The 27,910-nt window shown below is 35.0% G+C and overlaps 2 protein-coding genes across 4 annotated transcripts; one reads left to right on the forward strand and one right to left on the reverse strand.

Moving 5' to 3' along the window:
• Positions 1 to 3,316: 3,316 nt before the first annotated feature.
• LOC105229014 (motile sperm domain-containing protein 2) lies at positions 3,317 to 25,575 on the forward strand. 2 transcript variants are annotated; one of them, XM_011209054.4, is made up of 7 exons: positions 3,317 to 4,127; positions 10,869 to 11,357; positions 11,434 to 11,678; positions 23,055 to 23,139; positions 23,460 to 23,569; positions 23,638 to 24,009; positions 24,104 to 25,575. In XM_011209054.4, exons 1-7 carry the CDS (start codon positions 4,037 to 4,039, stop codon positions 24,296 to 24,298), a joined length of 1,587 nt encoding a protein of 528 aa, XP_011207356.2. In that variant the 5' UTR covers positions 3,317 to 4,036; the 3' UTR covers positions 24,299 to 25,575. The 2 variants fall into 2 exon arrangements, with proteins under 2 accessions (XP_011207356.2, XP_049313303.1); XM_049457346.1 differs by having other exon boundaries at positions 3,345 to 4,127; positions 23,055 to 23,145.
• On the reverse strand, positions 25,572 to 27,899 carry LOC105229015 (regulator of chromosome condensation). 2 transcript variants are annotated; one of them, XM_011209056.4, is made up of 3 exons: positions 27,616 to 27,899; positions 26,749 to 27,510; positions 25,572 to 26,673 (listed from the first exon to the last, which is right to left on the reverse strand). In XM_011209056.4, exons 2-3 carry the CDS (start codon positions 27,428 to 27,430, stop codon positions 25,919 to 25,921), a joined length of 1,437 nt encoding a protein of 478 aa, XP_011207358.1. In that variant the 5' UTR covers positions 27,431 to 27,510; positions 27,616 to 27,899; the 3' UTR covers positions 25,572 to 25,918. The 2 variants fall into 2 exon arrangements, with proteins under 2 accessions (XP_011207358.1, XP_011207357.1); XM_011209055.4 differs by having other exon boundaries at positions 26,749 to 27,515.
• Positions 27,900 to 27,910: the final 11 nt, after the last annotated feature.

A 27,910-nucleotide genomic window follows, 5' to 3' on the forward strand; every position in this document is an offset into this window, starting at 1 on the left:
CACGCGTAATGCTTTGCTCCAAGGTCTGAATCGAAGCGGGACTGTCCGCATAGACTTTAGACTTTACAGATCCGCACATGAAAAAGTATAACGGTGTGACACTATACGATCTTGATAACCAATCGACCGGCCCAAAACATGAAATTATCTGCTCACCGAAGTGTTCTCTCAATGAATCCGTTGATGCATGCAAAGTGTGGCAAGTGCAGCCGTCTTGTTGAAACTAAATGTCGCCGAGAACACGAGCTTCAATTTCAGGCATCAAATAGTTGGTTATCAGTAAATTACCTACACACGATGACTTTTGCAATTTAAAATGATTTCATTGTGTTGTAAAATTGAAGATAAGGTCTTAAAAAGTAATCAAACTTCGACCGTTAATATCTTCGAGGTATGAATTTTTCTATCGGACAATACGAAAAAATGGAAAAAATGTAAGGCGGAGAACCTTTCCAATATAATTAAGAGCTTATACTTGGAGAGATTTTCATAGAGGTATTTAAGAACCTTTTTCTCAGAGTACCAAGCGAAAAAAATAATAATATTTTAGACCCAACCTGCTACAACATACATACATATGTAGCTATACTCACGAAAAGTGGACAGTGGTGAATCGCACAAACAATTGGTATAAATGCAATAAATTGGCATAATTAAATAGAGATAGAAAACACAGCGGCTATACACTCTCGCTTGTTGTAAACCATTCGAATAATTTTTATACTCTCGCAACAAAGTTGCTAAGGGGAGTTTTATAGTTTTGTTCACATAACGGTTGTTTGTAAGTCCTAAAACTAAAAGAGTCAGATATAGGGTTATATATACCAAAGTGATCAGGGTGACGAGTAGAGTTGAAATCCGGATGTCTGTCTGTCCGTCCGTCCGTCCGTCCGTGCAAGCTGTAACTTGAGTAAAAATTGAGATATCATGATGAAACTTGGTACACGTATTTCTTGGCTCCATAAAAAGGTTAAGTTCGAAGATGGGCAAAATCGGCCCACTGCCACGCCCACAAAATGGCGGAAACCGAAAACCTATAAAGTGTCATAACTAAGCCATAAATATATATTAAAGTGAAATTTGGCACAAAGGATTGCATTAGAGAGGAGCATATTTGGACTTAATTTTTTTGGAAAAGTGGGCGTGGCCCCGCCCCCTACTAAGTTTTTTGTACATATCTCGGAAACTACTATAGCTATGTCAACCAAACTCCATAGAGTCGTTTCCTTCAGGCATTTCCATATACAGTTCAAAAATGGAAGAAATCTGATAATAACCACGCCCACCTCCCATACAAAGGTTATGTTGAAAATCACTGAAAAAGCGTTAACCGACTAACAAAAACGTCAGAAACACTTAATTTTACGGAAGAAATGGCAGAAGGAAGCTGCACCCAGGCTTTTTTTTTAAATTGAAAATGGGCGTGACGTCGCCCACTTATGGACCAAAAACCATATCTCAGGAACTACTCTACCGATTTCAATGAAATTCGGTATATAATATTTTCTTAACACCCTGATGATATGTACGAAATATGGGTGAAATCGGTTCACAACCACGCCTTCTTCCAATATAACACTATTTGAATTCCATCTGATGCCTTCTCTGTATAATACGAGTATACACATTAGGAACCAATGATGATAGCGGAATAACACTTTACACAAATACGGTATTTGAGCTGAGGAATCCCTTGTAGAAAAATTGTCGTGATCGGAGTATAACTTTTCAAGGTCCCTGATATCAAACACGAAGAACTCAGTGCCTAACCTAACCTAACCTAATTTTTCACCGAAAATATCGGTAAATCTCTCAGAATTTAATTCTAATTAATTTTACAGCAAAATAAAAAAATATGTAAATGACGGATAATGAAATCTCGATTATCACTTTATCATGCGAGAGTATAAAATGTTCGGTGACACCCGAACTTAGCCCTTCCTTACTTGTTTTATTGTTGTTTTCATTTGTTTGTTTTTCACAAGAGAACAGTGCTCAAACAAAGAAGAATAGCAAATGAAAAACGATCTTCGGCTAATTGATTACGATTTACATTTTTTATGTATATATCTTTGATGATTTTACATTGAAAAATATCAAACTATCATTTATTATAATTTAGTTATGATACTCTCTTGAGTATCATCAACACATTACCTCAAGTCACTCAATGCGAAAATAAAAGTCCATAATCGTAATTTTATAGCATATCATTAAAAACGTAAACAAAGCAGACAGCCGGCATGGATATTATTATAGATACTTGTATACATACTTACATATATGAAAAATTTATCAATAAAACCTTCGAAACGAACCACATGCAACCATTAGCACACCTGCTGATTGTTTAGCATGAAAGCATTTCAGCTGAAACACGCGATGGATGCGGCGTCCAACAAATCAAGCCATGTATGTGAGCGAGCAAGCAACTGGGCGCATTCACAAATGCAACGGGCGCTCACTGGGCGCGCAGAAACGCTCAGCAGTGACGGCGCTTCATAGACAACCGGCTGATTGCTGTGTCAAGCAATCGCTTCGGCTGCAACGGTTATCGCAAAATACTTGCATACATACAAACAAACAGTTATATTATGAGAATACACTCAACCGCTGAGACAGCGCGTCAGCTTTGCTGTGACTCTTATATGGCAAACCGGTAAAGCGATCATCATGTTGATAGCCGTGAAGGCCAGCCGGAGAGCAAGCGCAAGCGAACCACACCGTCAACTGTAGAACGCGACTCAGTGGGAGCGCAGGTTGTCGATATGTATGTATGTAGGTATGTATGTAAGGGAGAGTATGTGATTATGTATGCGTGTATGGCATGCTCGGAAGCGGGTCGCTGTACCGATTCTAATTGAAAATTCAAAACATGTTTTACGCATTTTGCCGTTTGATCTATTTTCGAAGCTTCGCAGGCCATATCAGCTAGCTTGCCATATATTGCTTGTGTATGTGGGTCGCATACATTGTTTTACTATTTTCTAGTATTTTTTAATATTTTTATTTTCATTTTTTTTATTTTTTCATTTTTTTGATTTTTTTTTTTCGAGCGCTTGTTTGGCCTTTGGATTCTCGTTAATTGTTTTTTAACTTTTGATTATTCATTATTGTAGCGCATCACCCAATGCCGGTGACCTCGAAAATGGATTTGGTATACAATTAAGCTTTTTTTTGTCCATATTTTATAGTTTGCATTTATAAATGCATACATACATACTTACGCATATACATATGTATGTAGCTTCTTCATTTGGTGTCTACCGCATTCGCATGGCATTGCATTAATCAAAATCCAATTTGTCGGCAGTTCGGTTCTTGGCAGCAAGCGGCGAGCAGCGCGATCACGCGTCCGTGCAGCTGCACCATATATTCATTTATACATACTTGTATGCATACATAAGTATACATGTATATTGAAGCTCACTATATCAGTAGCGCGATCTTATCAAAAAGTGGTTTCTTTAACGATTAAATGCAAAGGCAAATTTAATGCACATTCGCACACATACTCGTACACATGTATTTAGAATACATATGTATGTACATACCAACATATGCTAAATTAATTTTCGATTAGATTTCGAAGCAGTCTATTATCGCCCATTGATAAGCGCGCGCTTTTCGCCGCCGTCAAACTGAAGCCTTTGAGTGAATTTCGGTAGTGCATACATACATGTGAGAATGTTTTGCGCCCTTACATATGTATGAACATATGTTCGTGCAATATACAAATTTGTTTTATGCAGTAAACACTCTTTACAATCAAATAGAATGGAGAATACAATTGAGTTGTAGCGATTGTACGTCGACACGGCGTAGTGCTCGCCGCCCCAGTACAATTTCGGCGCTGAAACGGTACGGATACGAGTAACGGAAGTGCAGTGAAATTCGTTTTTTTATGATCGACTAATTATTCGTTGTGCTCATTTATCATACAAAATTAAGCGCTAAATCCGCAAATTGTAGTGATTAATTATATTTTATAGTACTTGCTTGCTAAGTTTGTGGAAAAAATAAAACGAAATTAAAAATGTCAGTCAAAGCGCCAACACCCACCAAAAGTCAGATCGACGAGCTGCGAAATTTATTCAACGAAAAATACGAGCAAAGTCCACCCGCAGGTAAGCAAAAATGCAGTGACTTAATTAGCTTGCAATGCGCTTGTCAACTTGACGAAATTTCATGACTGAATATCGTGCTTTTGTTGTAAGAAAATGCTTTCACGTGCTGAATTATATAAAAGTCCAGAAAATAAATCAAATAAGTACACTTTTGTTGTATTAAATTGTAAGGTCACTTCCATTATTCAGCTAAAGAGATTTGTGTACGTATGCCAACAACAATAGCATAAGCGGATTTTTTTTTATCAAATATGAATGCAACACCTTGTCTCAGGGGGTCTTTCTCCTTTTAAGTCATAATGTAAACAGATAAATATAATAATGCATTTCATTTTTGTTCATCATAAATTTAAATTTTTGTATATGACAAGTAGCCACACAGTTGAAAAGTTACTTAAGTATGTGAAGCTTACTTGGTACTTTCTAGGTTCGTTCCGTACGTGAGAATAATATATCTAAAAATTACTTAGAATAATTATACATATTATATTACCTATATGATATAAAACCTTTAAGTATAGATATGAATTTGGGGGCTTGAAAAAGCTTCTCACAAAAGTTAAACAGCTTTTCAAATCTGGCTTAAGAAATTAGGTCAGTCTCGAATTTTCAAAACATCGAAATTTTTCAAATAGACCTCAAATATTCAATTAGACGAATAGTGAAAAAAAATGTTTTACATGTCTAAACCACCAAAGTGGGCTTTAATCTTTCACACGCTCGATAGTACCAGAAATGCGATGTTGAGGAGTCTTACCTTACGGTAGTTGGCACAGATTGCGAGAGCTCCCTTTTTGTGGATTGGGCAGAACACACTTAAAATCGAATCGTCGGGCATGCTTTCGTTCGACCATATTCTACAAAGAAGCTGATGTATGCTCCTTATCACGTATTTGAATAGCACGGCCGACAATCCATCGGCCCCTGCCGCATTGTTGTTCTTCAGACGCCTAATTGCTATTCGAACTTCGTCATGGCTGGGTAATGGAACGACTGCTCCATCGACATCGATTGGGGAATCGCTTTCAATACCATTCAGCAGGCTGGCGAAGTGTTCTCTCCATAATTTCAGTATGCTCTAGGCATCAGTCACTAGATCACCTCGGTGGGTTAAAATGACATAAAATTATCTGCAGAACAAATGAACACATAACCAATTTTGACCAAATTTGAGATTTTTGTTTTGTTTTAACTTCGTTCTTATTGCTAGACCCTTTATTTGTGTTTGAATGAGTAATAAACTATTTGCAGATAATAATTAATTATTAGAAATTTACTTAGTAATACAAATACTGCAGTATGTTTATAATTCTAAGTAAGGAATAGTTTCGTTCACTGCACAGTGGGCTTGTACTAACAAAATTGAATAAAATAAATACTTTGAAATCGAAAAAATAATATTCACCGTATTTTACTTTGGAGCATGATTCAAATAGTCAAAATTTTAAAATTAATATTTATTTGTACATTACCCGTATACCATGCGGGCTACAAAACAATTTTTTGGCAAAATTCCATTTTATTATTTACTAGAGTTAATGGTGAAAATGGCTATTCTCAACAAACCAGGCAGATATTGGAACTTTATATATTAACTTCGGATCCAGAGCAGGAATAGTTGGTACATCCCTTACAATCTTAGTCCGAGCAGAATTAGGACCCTTGGAGCTTTAATCGTAGATGATCGATTTATAATGTAATTGTAACAGATCATGCTTTCGAAAAAATTTTCTATATTTTCAAACTTTTCAATAACATGTCTGTTTGTGATACGATCGCATTTTGCATGAAAATAGGCCGTAGTCTCGGCGATAATCTTCTCAGTGTAACGAAATTTATATCTAGCGATTATACTCTTATGGTTTGAGAACAGAAAAAAAGAACAGTATGCTTAGTCTTTTTTAAGCTTTGTTTGTTTCGGCTATTGGTGCAGTTCTAGTTTTAGTTTTATTCCCCTAAAGGTTGTTTGTATCACATAAAACTAATCATATAGCTCAAGAGCCGCCTGACTGAATTTAACCGAATTCGACACATGCCATTTTTTGGACAATTGCGAAAATGAGCGCAATCGGGCTACAACCACTCCTCCTTTACTTATAACACAATTTTAAACTCCATCTGATCTTTTCACTCTTCAATATGGAAATCAAGCAGTAATACTTATTTTAATAGAACATAAAAATTCAATGGAAACAAAAATTATCCAAATCGGACTAAAATTATTCTAGCCCCCAGATACCGCATATGTAGATCAAATTTCTAATTCCCAAAAATTTTATAGAAAATATCTCTCTTTCTGTTAGATATATATTTTAATTTAAGAAAAAATCCTTTTCTAATTTAATATAAATGGTTTTAATCGGATCAATAATACACTTAGCCCCCAAATACCTAATATAAAGATTTTCGAACTTCCGGTTGATTTTATACCGTCTATATCGGCAAACATGTGAGTTATCTTAATAAAATTAAGAGAGCGCGTTTTTTCTAATAATGATTCATTTTTATGCCTAAAATGCATAAAATCGGATGTATACTTGCCCTAGACCACATATAACTAACAAGTCTTACGTACCTGCAGGTATTACCTTGCCTCTAATCCTGGCAAGTTGCGAGTGTATGTAATATGCGGCTACCTTAGCCGTTCTTTACTTCTTTTATTCATCATTTTATTCTCGTATCGCTTGGAGGTTATGTCTAACTATAAAACACGTACGTCTTTAGATGTCATAAGAAAAGTTCTTAGGTGCCTCAATTTAAATACATATTGGACGTTAAGGTATAGAAAGGTATAGAGTCTCTAAAAATTTGCACGTTTAGGTGTAGAGTTGCCACTTATAACAAAAGCAAAGCTTAGTAAATGAGAATTAAAAACAACTAAAAAAATGTGATGCATTTAATAAATCCTAATGACTCTATTCTTTAAGCTTTATTTAATTATATTATGAATAAATGAGTATGGGGATATTTGATGTTAAAGTATTTTTATCTGTGTGTTTACCATGTCCCACTTAAGAATTGCAATATAAACACTGACCATTTTTTAATATGCCGGCCGATTATATGTTGATCAGTTTCTTATTTATTAATCTTTAAATTAATTCTCATTTTATTTTTTCTAAAAGCTTTAGCGTATCTCCAAGCAAACAGGGTGGTTGCATAAACAGTTGGTCACTCTCATCATTATTCTCATTATCATAAAATGTAATCTTATTTATTATTAAAATAATATTTTAACAATAAATTGTTTTTTGATACCACTGTGCAGTTGATTAACTGAGTGTGAGTCAAAGCAGGTGCTACCACAAAGCTATTCCCAAGCTTATCTTTGCTAACCTGTTGTACTTTCTTTGTTAGGGGCGAACAAATAATTTGCATACATTTTTTTAGAAAACGATATGTTGAACTACAGCTAAGAGAAATTCAAGTAAAATTGATTATCATTTCATATCAAACCTTAAGTGATATGTGACAGCAATACGAATTTACTCTATCATAATTTAAGAAGAAAGAGCGCAGCTAAATTAGGCACCAAGTTAAGTCTAAAATCAAATACATGAACTTTCTAAATACGATGAAGCCTTGAATCCCACTTTAAGTCCAAAAAAATAAAATTCTTTATTTATCCAGATGTTATGAATATACCATGTGCTTATTCTCTTATGGTAGATATATTATCATGTGCTATCACAAACAATCGATAGGCAATCAAAACTTCTCGTAAACATAGGCGTTACTATTGAAAACTAAGTGCCTTCAATTCATTACTCATAACGAATCATTGAGTAAAGCTCTTGCACTCAAAAAATCATCCATGAAGGCTTTTATAAGTACATTGCTAATTTATCCAAATATTATACATTTATCTGATGATTAGAATAGTCAGCTACACGGCACACCCCTAATGGAATATTTATGTTTGTTCCATATGTGCTCAAATAAACAATTTGCGGGTTCGCAGTTTAAAAGTCAATCACACTTGCTTTATGGATTTGTCGTCTAACCCCCTAAACTTTTGTGTGATCTCCAACACATTACCTTGATGATAATTTCAAGCAAACAAATTATGAACTAAAGTGCATTTGTACGTGTATGTACTAGGTGTGTACCTAGTAATGGCTGTGTATTCAATTTATGAGTGTTTAAATTCTGTCATTAAGGAACTTATTGTTCAGCAAGTGCTCAGTTGTGACATTAGTTAATACGCTTTTTATTATCGTATTTTCACATATACATATGTACATAGATAGATAAGATTAACAGGTGGTTGAAAATGACATTCTGTTATTGTTTCGGTTTTGATGGACTTTGTATTGTTATTGCCACTAATTGGCGCTATAAATTATAGAGATACAATGTTAGAATGTGTTATTTTCAAATGCAAATTTCCAAATTTTAATGAGAGAGTAGAACTGGTCGAAAAAATTGTTACCGGTTAAAATATTCGATTTTTTCTACTAGTAAAAAGGAATACAAGACTAACCTTCAGTGACTGAATGATTACAAGTGAACTTTCTCAACCCGACAAAGTCCTTATTAAACAAGTAAAGAAAGGCTGAGTCACTAAAAGTACATTTCATACTTTTTTCACTCACCCGAATCAAAGCGAGGGAAATAACTAGCTTCAGATGTATAAGGCTTGTAAATTATATGGGGTCTAGGCAAGTTTTAACCTAATTTTATACATTTTAGATGCAGCGTTATTTGAAAAACACGCTCTCTCATTTTTATTAAAATAAATTACACACTTTCCGTTATAGACAATTGGAAGTTCGAAATCGTTCTCCCAGCTATATAGGGGCTAAAGAAATACTGAATTGATGTGATTCAACCAATTTTCGACACATATTATTATTAGAAAAAGACTCCCTCCGAATTTTTATAATATGTCTCATAGATTGACTGGTATTTTCGATAAAAAGTTCACAATTGGAACTTTTATCCACATTTTTGGTATCTGGGGACTTGAATCGTTTTGGTCCGAATTGTACCATTTTGGGTAATAAAGTGGCCTACTTTGAACGCACTATTTGATTTTATCCCGACACATTCAAAGGTGGTTAATTAGCAATCTAGTACATGATCGGCCAACTGGGCGAACTATTCGCCACACCACAACCCATCTTGAGAACCAAACCAAATAGACTAGGTCCAGCACGCAGTGAAGAAAATATAGCAACCGTAACTGAAAGTGTACACGAAAACCGTAGAGAATCGATTCGATGCCTTCCGCAACAACTAAGACTTGCGTATGGAATGACTTGGCGCATTTTACTTCGAGATCTTAAGTTGAAAGCATACAAAATACTGCTTGTGCAAGAACTGAAGCCGCTCGATCTTCTCACGCGAAATCACTTCGCTCTATGGACTCTTGAAAAGTTACACGAAGATCAGACGTTTTTGAGCCAAGTTTCGTTCAGCGATGTGGCCTATTTCTGGCTCAATGGGTATGTAAACAACAAAATTTCGGCATATGGGACGAGAAGCAAACTAAATAGTTTCGAGAGCTACCATTTTATACAGAAAAAACAACGGTTTGGTGTGGTTTGTGGGCCGATGATTACGGTCCATATTTCTTCAAAAATGATGCCGGTAAGAACGTAACCGTCAATGGCGACCGTTATCGCGCTATGATAACCGACTCTTTCACGTCTGAAATCGAAGCTCGTAATATCGGCGACATTTAGTTTCAATAAAACGGCGGCATTTCCCAAACATCGCATAAATCAATGGATTTATAGAGATAACACTTCGGTAATCGGATATGTTCATGTTTTGGGCCAGTCGATTGGCCACCAAGATCATGGTTCTGTGGGGATATGTAAAGTTTAAAGTCTTTGGGGACTATCCCACTTTGATTCAGGCCTTTATGCAAAACACCACGCGTGTTATTTCCCAACTACTAGTCGAAATTCTCGAACGAGTCATCGGAAATTGGACTCAATGTATGGACCCTCTGAGACGAGGACGCCGCTATCACTTAAATGAGATAATCTTCAAAAAAGAAACGCGAAATAATGTTCTTTCGAATGATAATCAACATTTCCATTAAGCTTGAAGTTTCTGTGTTTTTTCTTTAGAAAAAAGTAGGGAACCTCGAAATGGATCACATTTAAAAATGTCAGGGTAACAATGCTTTATACATATAGCAAATTTGGTCGATATTGAAAAATGTCAGGCCCATCGTCCCTTTTTAACCCCTGCTTCTATAAACTACTCTGGTATCAGTAAGATATGTGCGAAATGGCTGAATCGATCTCATGACCTTCTTAGATACATACTTCTTGATAATAATTTCGTATGATCAAAAGAATAACTTTTGAAAAATAATTTCGGCTTTTCACGCAAATCTTAATTATATTCATATATTGTTATAACTAGTTTTTTGGATTTTGGATTTGAGATAATTTTAAGCAGAGAAGTCTTCCTCATAACCAGACACATCTTTTCGGAGGTCCTCCTGGAAATCAGCTACGAGTACACAAAAAACTGTTTTTTTTTTTTCTAACTCCCAAGTTGATATATATATAATCCCATAAGGGAACAGATGGTGTTACTGTGGTGTGCTGCTAAATAATTTAAAATATCAGACTATAGTATGTTCCCTTAAACCCTTATACCCAATACAATATTTCCCGTCCTCTGTACCTTTAGAAAAAAATGATAATATCGTCAAAAAATCACTCAATTTGGTCGATAAAATCTCTTAAAACTTCTTGTCTTTCTTAATTTATTTCACAGTACCCTTCCATTACCGGGATCTCGAACGGATACGCGATGGAGATAAGTGGCTAACACGATTCCTCGAGATGTACGATTTGAACACGCAGACATCAATTGAAAAGCTTTGGGAAACTTGTATATGGCGGCAACAGTTCGGCACAAATGAACTAAACGAAAATAATTTGGTTAAGGAATACTTACACGATGGAGTAGTATTTGCACACAACAAAGACGTGGATGGCAAGGCGTTGCTCATATTCCGAACCAAGCTACATGTAAAAGGCACAAAGAATATGGATGAAGTTATTCGCGTTGTGGTCTATTGGATCGAGCGAATACACCGCGAAACGGATTTGGACCAAATGACAATTTTCTTCGACATGGCCGGCACCGGCGTAACCAACATGGATATGGAGTTTGTCAAACGCATCATCGAAACATTCAAACTATATTATCCGAATGCGCTGAATTATATATTGATTTTCGAAATGGCTTGGGTGCTAAATGGTAGACGCCAATATTAATTTTTTACTTCATTTTTTAAAGTGCACAAGTTCATAGTACAAAATTTTGCTTTTTGCAGCGGCTTTCAAAATCATAAAGGGTTTTCTGCCAGCCAAAGCGCTGGAAATACTCAAAATGATATCGAAGAAGGACATAAATCAGTACATCGACAAAGCGAATTGCCTTGCCAGTTGGGGTGGCAATGACCTGTACGAATTCAAATTTGTGCCTGAACAGTTGAAGCGGCCTACTACATTGACTGTGAAAAGTAATGGAGCGCTGCCAAGCGAGCCAACCAGCCCCGATTCGCCGAATGAAAAGAAGGTGAGTGAGACTTTGTAGTTTATGTTATATGAACTAAGACGTGCTGGCAAAATAATATTACCAAACTTCGAAAAAAAACTAATTTAGATAAGAATTCATATATTTAGTTTGTATGTTTATAAGTATAAACGGGTATAAGTCATCACAATGCATTAGTATTTGACAGATCACGTGGGGATTTCAGACATGGTGTCAAAGAGAAAGATGCTCAGTATGCTTTGGACATTTCATCATGAATAGACTTACTAACGAGCAACGCTTGCAAATCATTGAATTTTATTACCAAATCAGTGTTCGGTTCGAAATGTGTTTCGCGCGCGTGTTTTGTTCAGCGATGAGGCTCATTTCTGGTTGAACGGCTACGTAAATAAGCAAAATTGCCGCATTTGGGGTGAAGAGCAACCAGAAGCCGTTCAAGAACTGCCCATGCATCCCGAAAAATGCACTGTTTGGTGTGGTTTGTACGCTGGTGGAATCATTGGACCGTATTTTTTCAAAGATGCTGTTGGACGCAACGTTACGGTGAATGGCGATCGCTATCGTTCGATGCTAACAAACTTTTTGTTGCCAAAATGGAAGAACTGAACTTGGTTGACATGTGGTTTCAACAAGATGCGCGCTACATGCCACACAGCTCGCGATTCTAGGGCCATTTTTGAGGGAAAACTTCGGACAACAATTCATCTCAAGAAATGGACCCGTAAGTTGGCCACCAAGATCATGCGATTTAACGCCTTTAGACTATTTTTTGTGGGGCTACGTCAAGTCTAAAGTCTACAGAAATAAGCCAGCAACTATTCCAGCTTTGGAAGCCCGAAGAAATTCGGGCTATTCCGGCCGAAATGCTCGAAAAAGTTGCCCAAAATTGGACTTTCCGAATGGACCACCTAAGACGCAGCCGCGGTCAACATTTAAATGAAATTATCTTCAAAAAGTAAATGTCATGAACCAATCTAACGTTTCAAATAAAGAACCGATGAGATTTTGCAAATTTTATGCGTTTTTTTTTTAAAAAAAGTTATCAAGCTCTTAAAAAATCACCCTTTATAACGGGTATAAGTCATCACAATTGATTGCTATTAACAATGCACGTGCAGATGCATGATTAAAGCAAGGTGGTTTAGCAAGTTTTAGCATACTTTTAGGATGACTAATTGAGGTTCATTGCTGGGTTAGGTTGGATTAGTACAATACAAGAGTGCTTTTTAAAAAACTAAAAACTTCATTACGTGTACATTTATATCAGGCCATAAATAGTTATAACTCTATTTTAGTTGTGTGTTGATTGTAAACACTAAAATTAAATGCCTTGCTAGCCAAAACAGCAATAAAAATACACGCTTAAAGTTGAATTTGAATGGCCTGTCGGAAAAACAACAGCTTTTCAAGTAATCATGTATGTCTAATTTCACAACATATCTGTGTAAGACTTTGGCATTAGGACGGATTACATTACAGGGAGCCAAAAGCACGGAAAAATTGCGTACGCAGGAAATGTTCTACGGACCATTCTAAAAAACTTTGCCTAAGAGAGAACGGTCTGGAAGCGGTGTAAGGTTTTTGGTTTTAATGCGAAGTTTTTTTGGGATCATGGAACATTGTTCGTCAGTTTTTGATTGAACATCTATTATATATCACATATCTTCAATACAACCGATTATTCAGATTTAATATTTATTTATTAAATTTCGTCATTTAAATCGCTGGCTCGAAACCGTTTTTAGACACATACTTGTAGTCTCTTCGGCAAAGTTGCTTAGAATGATCCGTAGAACATTTAATTATAGAAAAAAAATCAACCCGCTCTACTGTATGTACATTTATATCACCGAAGTTCTGGAATGGAACCTGCTAATGGCTTGAAGATTGTCGGCCATCAACTTTTTTCTTTACATATCCCTCAAAGGAATGGTCTCTGGAAAGAAATCGGCGAAACAAAGCCATATGTTTAATCTGAGTTCGAAACTTCGTACTTAATGATATCGAAAAACTTAAATATCACTATAAACGGCATCGCTCTTAATGCCAACAGAACGATGGAATGGTAAAACTAAATTTTTCCGAAAAAGTGTAATTTTCTTTGAAGCAAATTTTCAAAAATTACCTTTTTTAAAATTAAACATTATATTCCGCCTAAGAGCAAGGGCATATCTATACATATATTGGGTAGTCGAAGAAGTCTTTTCGTATATGCAGATTTTAAGCATCATTTAACCAAAAAAAAATTAAATTCGAGGAAGTTGAAAAAAAGTTACAGCTGTTCAAAAAATGAAAAATTAATATATTTGTATTTTTTTGTATAAAAGGGAAGAATTCTACGCAAGCCACCAATGAAATTTGTGGTCTACCAAAATGGCACATATTTGTTTATTTATTTATTATTATAAATAGAAAAAAATATGTTGAAGTTTGATCAGAAATACGAAAAAAAAATTTTTCGACTACCTAACATTTCAGTTTGCACTTCATTTTTCCTACTGGTCATCCTCTTGAAATCAGTAGTCGGAGAAGCGCGTGCACTGACCGCGCCTAAAAGCTATCAACGCAAAGCATTAACTAAACACTATCGGATTGTGTGCGGCATATTGACAATAAGCAGAAACCAAAAACCGGAAGGGGACAATATTTTATGCGTAGCTCTGTGTTGCATGTTCTACATAGATTAGTACAAACAGAAATATATTGAAAAGTTATTTTCAAAGCAAAATGAGGGCATGCTTGTCGCTATCGTGTGCCACGAAGTAATATATGTATGTACATATGTATGTCTGTATATAACTGCAAATATTGCTCAGCTCTAATGCCAAATGACCACTGATTGCGGGGATGAGAGCAGCGACTATCGCAAGCCACGAGATAGTGGCTCCATTTGAGCACACAGCTCGGCAATTATCGACAATATATACAATGGAATCCATAATTTTTGTTGTTATTGGCGTAAAGTTGACTTAACTATTTTTGACACGCATTGCAATCGTTTTCGTTCTCTAATTGATTTTTGGCATTGAGCTAAAGTTATATAGATTCTTTGCAATGAATTGGTTTGAGTTGAAGATAGAGTATGTGTAATCGTATATGTTTGTAAATATGTGCTTGCATATAACTAATTTATACAATATATATTGGTCAGCTGGGATTGTATTCAACATCAACTCAGCATGACACGATAGCTTGATAAGAATTTGGAGCATGGAGTATCAGAGAACTTTTGGGTAATTGTTGCAGCGTATGTCGTTTTTTGTTGGAAGTGGAAGCTTTTTGCAATTCATATCAATTCAACTGCTCGGTTTTTGATAACAATTGTGGAGTATGTGACACTGCAATTATCATTCCGTTTCATTGCTAATTCACGGATAAAAGTATATGAAAGAGAATTATGAAAATCATTTCTGTAGGCATTTATTTGCCACTTATGTTTGGTGCAGCCTATACGGAATTTAATGGCAATTTTAAGCCACTTGCGAAGCCGATTGGTATTGAAAGTAGACGCTAAAATCTCATGTATATACTGTGTATGCACACAAAGTTTGGTTAAATTTTTTTTTAATTTCTCAAAACTCACTAGTGTATGCGGTTACTCGACAACCACACGTGTTCAGTCTACGACAGTCACTTGATGGTCGAAAGTATATTTCAATAGAGACCAATTTTAATAATAGAGAGGGCTCACAGTGAGAAATTAAAAAGAGTACTATATGTCATCTGATCAAAATTGACCCGGACTGACAAAAAAACTACATTTTCATTTATTTTTATACAAATCATTATTATCGCTTTCGAAATAGGCTCCAACCATCGCTTAATACAATACAATACACTTGTTAAAAGTTTCGTCTGGGATGGTCTTCAATGCCTTCTGCGAATTTTGGGTGTCGGTCCATTTTGAGAGTGCATTTCGCTAGATTGTTGGACAGTTTCAACGTTATATTCATAAAACTACGTTTCGTATTTCGTGTATTAAAACATCTTTAATCGGTTTTTGCAAAAGATTCAAATCTTTCGGCACGAGTCTGGCATTGACGCGTTTCGCATCTAAAACGTTAATAGAAATGTTTTGGATGGATGTATATAAGATGTTGGGATCTTTGGCTATTTTGCTGATACCAGCACGACGATTGTAAAACACTTTTTCTTTAGTGGGTTACATGGGATTTCATTGAGGCAGTTGGCATGTTAACTCCTTACAGGATCATTTAAAGTGAAAAAATACATGTTTTAGCTAAAACCTTAACTTAGAACTTGGACGAAGAAAAAAATTATTAGATTTGATTTTCCAGTGACCAAAAAAGAGTGTCAAAAAAACTCTTTTAGGATTATCTAAATTGAAATATACATGTTTTATTATTATTTTAATTTTTGTAGAAAAATTGAGACATTTTTTTTTGTCAAAAAATGGTTATAGCCCAAGTTTTTAAGAATTGTGTCTCCAAGACTTGTGTAAAATTGCATGAAGATCGGTTAAACAGTCCTCGAGAAACCTTGTCAACCGACTTCAAAAACACAGTTTCGAGATTTCGAAAGATTTGAGTGACAATAAAAGTGGAAAGCAAGTGCACAAGTTTTCAAGGCTGTATCTCCGAAACTATTACTCGGATCATCTAGAAAATTTAGATCTTCACCATCACTAAATGCTTTGTGCCACTCAAATACTTGTGTTCGCGTTATAATAGACTCCCAAAAACATTTCTGTAACATTTTTAATAATTATTTAGCCATGAATTCATTGGAAACTCAAATTGGCAAGCAATTTTGCAGTTCCATTTTTTTTTTTTAAATCTGCAGACAAACTTTTCAGGTCAAAGAGTTCAAACTCCATATGGAGTTCAAAATTCTCACGAACATAAAAAAGAGTTTACCCAACTACCAAGAAAATCTTATCAATTCGGTTTGCGCGAGCAGTTTAAATGGTCCAGTCCGAGTCAAATTTGATCAAATGAAATTTGTGTGACATTAGTCGTGAGAATTTATTAGCTCAGGTAAATCAAAAAATCAAAATGTGGCAAAGTTGCGCTTTTTATGCAAAATCCCTCGTGACTCTACGTAGAAAACCCGTTACACTTAGTCTAAAACCAAAATTATATACTTATGTACATATGTACATAAATATTCAAACGGTTTTATGTTAAAATTGATATTTTTCTTCGAAACACAACCGCAATGTGAGTACTTTGCATTCTTAGACTTAAAATATTAGAAATTTATGTTAATGATCCCGTTAAAATTTTATTTAAAATATACGAACCTATTTTTGTGTCTGCCCTTGCCCAAAGATAAACATATTAGAAGTATGTGTGTATGTAATTTCAAAATTTATTGATGCCAATCGCATTAACGCTTTGTAGTTCAACAGTTGGTGAACTGCAGAAAAATTCCCTAAATAATTTAACATACTTACATACTTATGTATGCACATATGTACATATACTCATATTCCACTCTGTTGTTCACTTTGTTAATCAATTAATATATGTATATACATATGTATTAACATACATACATACATATTTGTATCTTATTCATAATTTTTTTACATTCCAACTTCAATTCACAATTAATTGGTATTTAATGTTGGCTAATCTATACATACATATGTATTTATGTAGAAATATCATTTGCAAATGTTACCGCGGCTGCGTCTTACACAATTACAAAGTCCAATTTTGGGCAACTTTTTCGAGCATTTCGGCCGAAATAGCCCGAATTTCTTCGGAACTGTGTCTTCCAAGCTGGAATAGTTGCTGGCTTATTTCTGTAGACTTAACTTGACGTAGCCCCACAAAAAATAGTCTAAAGGCGTTTAAATCGCATGATCTTGGTGGCCAACTTACGGGTCCATTTCTTGAGATGAAATTGTTGTCCGAAGTTTTCCCTCAAAATGGCCATAGAATCGCGAGCTGTGTGGCATGTAGCGCCATCTTGTTGAAACCACATGTCAACCAAGTTCATTTCTTCCATTTTTGGCAACAAAAAGTTTGTTAGCATCGAACGATAGCGATCGCCATTCACCGTAACGTTGCGTCCAACAGCATCTTTGAAAAAATACGGTCCAATGATTCCACCAGCGTACAAACCACACCAAACAGTGCATTTTTCGGATGCATGGGCAGTTCTTGAACGGCTTCTGTGCTCTTCACCCCAAATGCGGCAATTTTGCTTATTTACGCCCATTCACCAGAAATGAGGCCTCATCGCTGAACAAAAACGCGCGAAATACATTTCGAAACGAACACTGATTTTGGTAATAATAATTCAATGATATTCCACTCTGTTGTTCTCTTTGTTAATCAATTAATATATACATATACAGATGTATTAACATACATATGTATTTGTATCTTATTCATAATTTTTTTACATTCCAACTTCAATTCACAATTAATTGGTATTTAATGTTGGCTAATCTATACATACATACATACATATGTATTCAAGTAGAAATATCAATGTATTTGCAAATTCAGCTTACACAATTGCAGCCAAACATACACACAATCATATATACATAGATACATATGTATGTACATATATTCAATTGTGCGGCGCGCCAATTTCTAGTTCTCCTTCAAGCATATTCGCCTAATAGAATGCATAAATGTAGGTATGTAAGCATGTACGCATGTGTATATATTTGTAATACTAACTTTGTATGTCAAACCCTGCAATCTGCCTCCATATCATTCCCATTTATTCATCTATTTCTTTGTGTGAGCTTTTCACTCCGTATGAAATTCTTTATTGTTTTGTTTATTATATCTTTTGATCGTCGTTTGCGTTGGATTGCGTTGAGTTACTGGTTTAAGCTTGATATGGATGTGTGTAAGCTAACCCAGTCGACAATTTGTGAGAGCAAGATTAACAATACGAGTATACGATTACCAGTCTGTTTTTTGTGGTATAAATTTTTTAATGTTCGAAGCTTGATTTCCATGTGCTAATTGGTATAGTGTTTACTACGCGAAAAGTTAGTCTAGCCGTTTTTTGACACGGTTCCCATTGAAAATATTTCGGAAACATTTTGAGGAGTCAATTTTATCATTAAGACACAATCGTCGAAAAATGCGAGTTGTCTATCCACCTCTGTTAGTGACGATAAAATCGAAAAAGCTAAAGAAACAGTGCTTGAAAATCATCTTTTGGAATACCAGGAATATATGTAGCAGAGGATCTCAACATTGCTTAAGGATCTTCTTAAGACATTTTGGTTAATGTCTTGGATATGAAGCATATCAATGCCAGACACGTACCAAAAGACCTGAATCTTTCGCAAAAACGACGTCGAGTAGAAGTCGCAAAAGAAATGCTAGACAACATAGCTGAGAGTCCTACATTCATCAGACGCTTCATTACTGGTGATAAGACGGGTTTTTATGAATATGAAGTCGAAAGCGTACAACAGTCAAGCGAATGGCGTTCCAAAATTGAGCTGAAACCGCAACAAACAAAATTCACTGAAGGCGCTGAAGGTCATCCCGGGACTCTATAACAAATGTGGGCTAATTAGATTTAGCATTGACATGGTTGTATTGGCGTAAAAGTATCCAATTTGAAGGCGTTAAAAAAGATTTGTATTAAAATATAAGAAAATGTAATTTTTTTGCGTTTTTTTATTAGTCCGGGTCAAATTTGATTTTCTCTCAAACGATATGTACAATATATACTAAATATCAGAAATTATAATTTCGTGAACTATATATCGTTACCTGAAATGCAAAATAACGTAACAACATTTTCGGAAATTACAGTGGCATGAATGAAACACGAAATAAAATGGAACATGAGTGAAACAAAATTTTAATATTGGTTAAAACTGATTTATATGTGACCGCAGAACCTGAAAATGTTGACCATATGTAATATTATGTATGTAATTTGAAGTAGTGAAGCGTAATCAATAAGACACTCAATTTCGAATTTTTTGATGATACGTTATTTTGCATTTTAGGTGACGACATGTACATATATATATTTTTTTCAAATAATTATTTGAAATTGAAATCCCAGACAACACAATGAAATAATTGCGGTTTTCAAGTGGCACTCACTACCTATCTATTGTTTACCTGAATCCATTTGTACCTGGTTGAAAATGCACCTGGCCATTTCACTGCTAGGCAAGGCTGTTTCTGTGTGTGCACACACATTATGAGATATGTATTGTTCTTGTTATTGGCATTAATTCTACTGAAGTGTTTAGTATTGTTGGTGCGCGTATAGCTGCTGGTGGTTTAGTTGTTGTATTGGCATTTGAAGCTTCTTGTCTTTTGTTTTTATTGCTTCATTTTCACATAGCACATATCAATGAATATATTTGTGTGTGTGTATTGTATATATTTCGTGTTTAAAAATATGTGCATACATATGTAGGTATCTAGTATTTACTCAACATGTTGGCCACTGGCGACCCTAATGCCGACGCTCTGGTGTCGTTTGTCGGTTGTTTTCAGTTGATTCTCGGTTGCCGCGCCGCTTTCATTAGTTACTCGTGAGTGGTTTGTGCCTTAGTATTATATTTATGTATTAACGCATGTTTTTTTTATAATTTTATATGAATAATTTTTTAAATAAATTCATAGCTTTGAGTGATAGAACGAGTTTCGTGTAATGCAAGTAAGAATCGTGTAAATTACTCGCCTTCATTAAATAATACTTTAGAAAAACGTAAAGTGCGGGCCAGTGTTCGAAACGCGATCGACTGAATTTGTGAAGTGTAAAAAAATTAAGAAATTATTTAAACGCTTCTATACAAAGTGTTCTGCGGTAAATAAAAGCACATACAAACATAAGAGGAATAAGCAAGCAGGCAACCAACTGTTGTGCGAAGAATCTAAGCAGCGTGTATAGAATAAGGAAACGAGAAACAGAAAAAATTAATATTCTGCCAAGATGCCCAGGGTATGTGATCACGTATATGCTAACTTTTTTAGCAATAAGTGCGGCTTAAATATGCTGACCTTGAGAGCTTATTTACATGGCTACATAGTATATGCATACCATTTGTATGTATGTATGTATATATAAGTACATACTTCCTTATGCTCCCCGATAAAGCTTTGTATAACTTCATGCATATTTGTAGGTATAAATCATATAAGGATTAAGATCACTAGAACTTAAAATTAGGAAATTTTTTAATAATAAATTTTCCAATAATGAAGTAAATTAAAAGGATAACATTTTCGCACCATCTGATCAGTTTTAAGAGACCGCTCGTCATAAAAGACAATGTCAATAGGTTACAGCACTCCCAAAACTATCTGGCCTGCCACATAGCTAGCGCAACTTTACATTTCTCTCGCCACGACCGATAGCTTTACTTGTGTAGGATGCTCTAAAACTAGCATAAACTTATTTTATGCTGTAACAACCATAACAACGCGCGCTGCATAATTCTCTAACTAAACAAGTTTACTAATATCATATTTTGATTTGGAAATTAAACAAAATTAAGAATTAAAAAACAGCTGATCTGAAAAAATTGACAGCTGAAGCCTTAAAAATGTACAAGACCCAAATTCACCATGAAAATATCCATAAATGTTGACTGGAACTATCATCGAAGAGTCGTTATGTATAAAAAAAGCGTAAGCACTATATAAAGTATATATATATATAAACCGTTAACTTCGTTTCATTACTTTGCAATCAAGTTTAAATAAATTAACTGAAATAACTTTCATACATCTGGCATTCTGTCTAAAATTCGAATTACTAACAGCTGTTTATTTTACTTACCACAACTATTGAGGTGAATATTGGAGCTGTAAAATTTTCTCGGCAAACATATGTGTGTAGTTTTTAGTATAATAATTTGTCGTCTTTTGCAAAAAATGTATGTTAAATAATTTGTAATTAAAAGTTAAATAGAGAAAGCTCACGACAATCAAACAATTTTTAAACAAATCAGACCAATTTATGTAGAAAGAAATATTTCTATTGCATTTACAAACGTTTCGCCGTCCTGACTACTCAAACTTTGCAGGACGTTTATTGAAAGTTAATTTAATACCGGTGCGTAGAAATCAATCAAAAGTAACTGAAATACTAAAATAAAAAGTTATTTTTCTTTAAAAAAATGTGTTGGTTTTTAACAATCAAGTTTGATTAAAATACATATATATTTCTATATAAAAATGTTGAAAATCAATTCACCAATTCATAGAAAATTCAATAAGGTGACCAAGTGCAGCTGTGGATTTGTAGAAAAAAGTGTAAACAAAATTACATTACAGCATGTAACATGTTTTTGACAAATATGTAGTTTCTTTGTTTCTTTTAAAATTTTCAACCGTTTCGACATTTTCAAAATTTTTGCGAATATTTTCAATTACAATTTACAAAACAAAAAAATTAAAAAAAAATATAAATACGAATAAACCACAATTTCGTGTAAAAAATACAAAAGGAAAAAATCATTAAAATAATGATTTCACTTAAACGTATGGCGTCCTCTCGCTGTGATATTACCAATGTACATTTTATTAGCAACCGGAATAGAAAAAAGAATAAAAACAATTTCCAGCCGTTTTGGATTTTTGGCAATGAAGATAATGAATGGAAGGGAACGGTAGCGTTATTAATACCTTATTAATTTGCTGTTAACCCCTTTTAATAGCAACTGAATATTATGTTTTAAACTACATGGAAACATATTTTATAAAAACGAATATGTGATGCAGTCAAACATAAATAATGATTTTATTATATTTTCTATATAAAGAAATAACCTGAACTACGTTATGACATTGATGAGATTATATATCAAAATATAATATTATGTTATCTGCTTTAAAAAACTTATACTTGCAAGTATTTCCTTGCAGGGATACCATACATGCCGTTGTTGTGTTTAGTATTGGTGTATCCATTTATACATACTTATGTGTATTTTATACTTGTAATAAAATTAAAAAAGCAAACTATGCCTAATACAAAAATAGAAAGTGTAAGCATTTAAACGAAACGTTTGAGAGCTCTTAACACAATGATGAAGAGTTCATTGAAATTGAACTAAAAAGACTGAGAGCGACAATGCACAAATTTGTAGATAAAAACCTACTTACATGTACATATAACGAATTACAAGTCTTTGCGCTGTTTTGCTCCTCAAGCAAAGTCCTTTAAAAAGTGTTACAACGTACAACATTATGCACATATGTATAATCTTACAAATATATGAATACACTGAATCGAACCCAATGATTTAGTAAATTGTCGATCTTTTAGCATTCAATCGCCGACAGTTGTGGTGGGTAATGGAAAGTTAATATGGTTAACAGATTATTTTAATGATACCGAATAGAAAAAATGTTTTACAATAATTGCAACAGTTACCTAAATATTGATTGAAATTATTAAAAAAAAAATTGTTTTCATTAGGTACATTTTGCCAACAACAACCGGATGTACGCGGGATCTGAAATGCCGGAGTGCGAGCGAGGCTATCAAACCTTGGACCCAATGAGTAAGTGTAGCCAAATGTTCTTATAAAATAGTATATATATTTTTAGTATATAACCCATTAAATTAAAAAAAAAAATACACAAATTATAATAAATTCTGCTCACTTTTATACTAATATTTTTTTTATATTAAATGCTTATGCAATTCCATAAAATAGTTAAGGTATTATTTTTACAGCGAATATTACACTTAAATTTGATTAATAGGCCATTGCCTGTAACTTCAAATAATCAAAAAATATACATAAAATTTGTCAAAATTGAACATACAATTTAGAATTTCTTCATTTATTAAAATTCAACAAAAATTCTTAACGTTTAGGCACAATGCTGCGAATTTCTCCAAACGATAATATATACTTCAATCGTGGCGAAAATAGCGAGAGCATAATAGAACTCACATGCATCGGAAAACAGGCTATAACTTATAAGGTAAGTTTCTTTTCCATTGACTAATCAACCGTCCTTAATGATATACACACTTATGTATGTACACGCAGATTCAAACAACTTCGCCAGAAAAATTTCGAGTGCGTCCACGTTGTGGCTATTTAGCGCCGTCTGAGACGGTTTCGGTGAACCTTATGTTGAAGCAGGACTATCATTTGGGTGAGTCGCCGAAGGATAAATTTCTCGTCATGTGTATGCCAGCACCTGTGGGTATAGAGCCGTCGCAGCAAAGTATGAGTGAAGCTTGGAAAATGAAACCTCAAAATGGCAATGATGTGGAGCAACATCGCCTAACCTGCAACTATAGAAGCAGTGCAAGTGCAGCAAGTACACCGGGTACTTGCGCCTGTGGAAAAATTACCGTGTTCAACGGTGGTCCGGATGAGGGTTTTTCATCCACGAAGAGTACCAACACTTCGGATGTGAGTAGAAATTTTGTAAATATAAGAATACTTCTGCATTTTATATATATACATATGTATATACTAATGCCATGCATCTACATTTTCTCAACAGCTGTCAACACAAGCTAAACACCTGGAGAGTCAATTGAGATTTACACAAATTTTACAATGTATTACGCTAGTATTTTTACTGGGACTCTGTGTCGCGGTTGTTTATCTACTGAAGACACAACTAAATCACCTGCCCGGCTGCATCGGTGATGAAGAATGTAGTGTTTCAGCCAATTGTCAAAGCCGAAATCTATAATATTTACTTTCAAAATGCAATTTGACCAAGCAGCACCTACTGGTACCCACTGCCGCGGAGAAGCTACGTAGACGAGGCCATGGTGGTAGCAGTGGCGAGCAGACAACTGCTTGTGACTGCAATACAGCAGCTGATGGCGACATTGACTGCGGTGATTTTGTCATCGATGACGATGCCATCGATTATGACGAAGCTGCTTTTGATAAGGGCGGTGTGGCTGGTGGTGGCTACCTGCTTGGTCTAATCGCATTTGCACGTAAATTTGCGCGTATCATAATTACAATTTCGATGCTCTTCTGTATTATATTCATCTCGTTCTATTGCTGCTCCGAGTCGAGGACAACAATTACTGCTTTAGCGCCGCCAATGACACCTCCAGCAACAACCATTGAGGTCCATATGAGAACACACGCGCAGCAAGCACACAGAAGTTGGCCAACAAATTGATGTAATAACGAACGAGCTCAACCTTTTTGAATATATATTTCTATATAATGCACTAACTTAAATATTTAACGCGGCAATATAAAAATGTCTATGTATGTTAAGTGTAGTACGTGGAAAGATTTTATAAATGCCGTCAAAATGTGTGCAAAACTGACATGCGTATGTAAACATTACATATGTGTGTATTTAGTATTGTGCCACAAACAGAAAAGTCATCGAGGGGTAGGTCTTTTGCATTTCAATATAAAGTGGAGCGAAATCATGCACAAATATTTTAAATTAAATAATATTAAAATTTGTAAAATTCTTTAGATTATTTTATGTCCCCAGACAATAGACTAATGTATAACTTAGTTTCATGTTTAACGTGTACCAACATGCGTTCACCCTTCCAAACAACGCAAAGGATTGCTATTTTAAATCTAATTATAGAAAATCCAAAATACCGGCAGCCAATTTTATATACACACGTTCATATATATAATATATACACATATTAACTGCTGGAATTACTCATATTATTGACTATTTAATAACTATACATAACATTGTACATACAAAATGCCAATATATACAAAATTTTATAAATACATACATACATACATATAAATGAACATTTTGCATAAAATCGAACTTGTCACACCACTATGGTTTATAACACTACACATGTATGTACATACATACCCATAAACGTTTTTTAGGGGGTTTATTTTGCGAAATTCTCCAGCTGTGGAGACAAACAACAACAATGAAGAAGCCAAATGAAGAGTAAATCGAAAAAATAAGCTAAAATAAATGCAATCTTTACAAATGTGAAACAAACATATTAATTACTCATTTTTTTTATTCATGCTTTATTAAGTATCCCAAATGAACTTACATATGAGATGATGTACGTGTAGTACAAAAAGTGTATATTGTTCTTCGAAATATATTATGTTCAATTGCATAATTGTAAGAGAATCAATCAATTTATATACCAATTTAAAAAACAATAATGTAGAGGCACACCAGTACGTAAGTGTGTGTGCGCTCTAGTCAATAACTAATTAATTTACGTTCTATTTTATTAACAGTCAACAGACGGAATATTAATAATTAAACAAAAAATATACAAGAAACAAATTACTTATAAATGATTTGTATTCTTGGGGAGTCTTTTTAAATAGTTCCTTATTTCTTTTTACGACCACGCTTTGCAGCACCTTTCCCAGTTTCAGTGTTTTCGGCAGTCTCCTTTTGCTCCACCTCCTTGGTACTTTCCGGTTCGTTGGTTTCCTCCATTTTACTGTCGCCATTTGTTTCAGCATCTGCGTTAGAATCTGTTGCTGGCTGTAACTCGCTTTCAACTAGAAATATACTGTGTTGACCTCCACTGGAAACACGTATGATTCGTTTGCCTTCAGTTTGTTTGCTAATGATTTGTACAGGCTCCAATGCGTCATCATCCGATCCCGTACCCAATTGGTAATTCGAACCCATGCCCCATGAATACAGTTTACCATCATCGGTTAACGCAAATGATTGCGCTTCACCACATGACACACAAACTACAAACTTATCGGACAATCCTTTGATTGATTGCAGTTCTGTGATATCACCCTTTAAGGTTCCGAGTCCAAGGCGACCGTAGTCACTGCGTCCAATAGAATAGCAAGAACCATCATTTTTAAGTACTAATGTGTGATGCTGTCCACCGGCAATTTGTTTAACGTTCTCAAATTTCGTATCTACTGGATTTATAATTGTTGCAAGATCTTTGGCATAGGCCAACTGCTTGTAATTGTTCAGACCGAAAGCCCAAATTTTACCCGTCTGTGACTCGCGCAAAAATGTACAGTAATTCGTAGCCCAAATAGCTTCAACGGGCTTACCACGTTTGATTATGACCTCACCTGGGCGCAGCAGCTCTGTTTTGCCACGACGACCTATAAAATATTTAATTTTATGTCAATAACGAATTTATAATTGATACATAATGGCAGCTCATTATAAATACTTACTTTCTCCAGTCGCCGACCGCAAGGACACACGGCCCAATTGACCTTGTTCAGCACAGCCTACGGTGAATACTTTCCCGCTGCATGTAAGTATAACTAAATGATCTGCTCCGGAAGCAATGTCGCAACATACCATGTCAGGTAAAACGTTTATTGGAAGTCTTTTATTTCCTTCTAATGTCAGACCCATATTTCCATGCGAGTCGCGAAATGATCCCCATGCAAAAACACGACCATCTTCCAACAAGCTAGCCGAATGTGAATCACCCGTTGATATTTTTAGCACTTTTCCTGGTAATTCTACTGGATGCGGTTCAAATTCTGAACCATCTTCACTGCTATCACGTCCCAGTGCACCTTCGTCATTACAGCCGAAAGAGTAAACCGTCCCCTCGAGTGTTAATACAAGATTATGCATGCCACCAGCTCTGACATCAACAACATTTTCTATAGAATCCACCAAAGCCGGTCTTTTACGTTCGAATTTCGACTCATCATCGCCTAGACCTAACTGGCCCATATCTCCTTGTCCACATACCAAAGCACGTCCCACCACGTGTGGTCTCTCAGGTAATGGCAATTGATAAGCGGTACGCTGTAGTTTACGTTTTGGAGCATCTAATTCTTCATTGTTATTGTTGCCAATTGGTGTGGAGGCCTTCCGACGTACTGCGATTCGCGGCATTTTTATGGGTAATTTATTTCGTTCGCTGGTATTATGTTTGTGGTCTTGCAGTTTTTACTAAACTAAATCTTGGATTAAGACTTTACTGAAACGAATTTAATACACTTTAAAGGTTAGACACGATCAAAAAGTCCCATTTGAAGATAAAAAGAGCATGTATAACACATTCTAACTAAACTACTTACAAATTTGGTCCCGTAGTAATAAAAAAAATTGAAGTTGACACCGCAATGATAATTTTCAGATAATTTTGTTAAATGGTTATTTGATTTATAGGAGTGGTGTATTGGTATTTTATATCAAGCAAATATTTTAAAACTAGAAACAACTTCTTGTGGCGATCTCGGCAGACTGCAATTTAGGTATTTCTAAATTTCAACGTTAAGTCTACACGCGCGGGAAAAACGGAAAACGGCCGGGTGTTGCAAAAAAATTCGGAATGCGGAATGCGGCTGCTGTTGTTTTTCATACACAGCCATA

This window comes from Bactrocera dorsalis, chromosome 5, assembly GCF_023373825.1.
Source record: "Bactrocera dorsalis isolate Fly_Bdor chromosome 5, ASM2337382v1, whole genome shotgun sequence".
Lineage (NCBI taxonomy): Eukaryota > Metazoa > Arthropoda > Insecta > Diptera > Tephritidae > Bactrocera > Bactrocera dorsalis.

Coding starts and splice junctions, on each gene's coding strand:
- LOC105229014 (XM_049457346.1), top strand. CDS start 4,037: ATGTCAGTCAAAGCGCCAACACCCACCAAAAGTCAGATCGACGAGCTG. Junction 11,358..11,433: donor AATGGCTTGGGTGCTAAATG/GTAGACGCCAAT, acceptor TGCTTTTTGCAG/CGGCTTTCAAAATCATAAAG. Junction 23,570..23,637: donor AACAGGCTATAACTTATAAG/GTAAGTTTCTTT, acceptor ATGTACACGCAG/ATTCAAACAACTTCGCCAGA.
- LOC105229015 (XM_011209056.4), bottom strand. CDS start 27,430: ATGCCGCGAATCGCAGTACGTCGGAAGGCCTCCACACCAATTGGCAAC. Junction 26,674..26,748: donor GCGGTCGGCGACTGGAGAAA/GTAAGTATTTAT, acceptor AATATTTTATAG/GTCGTCGTGGCAAAACAGAG.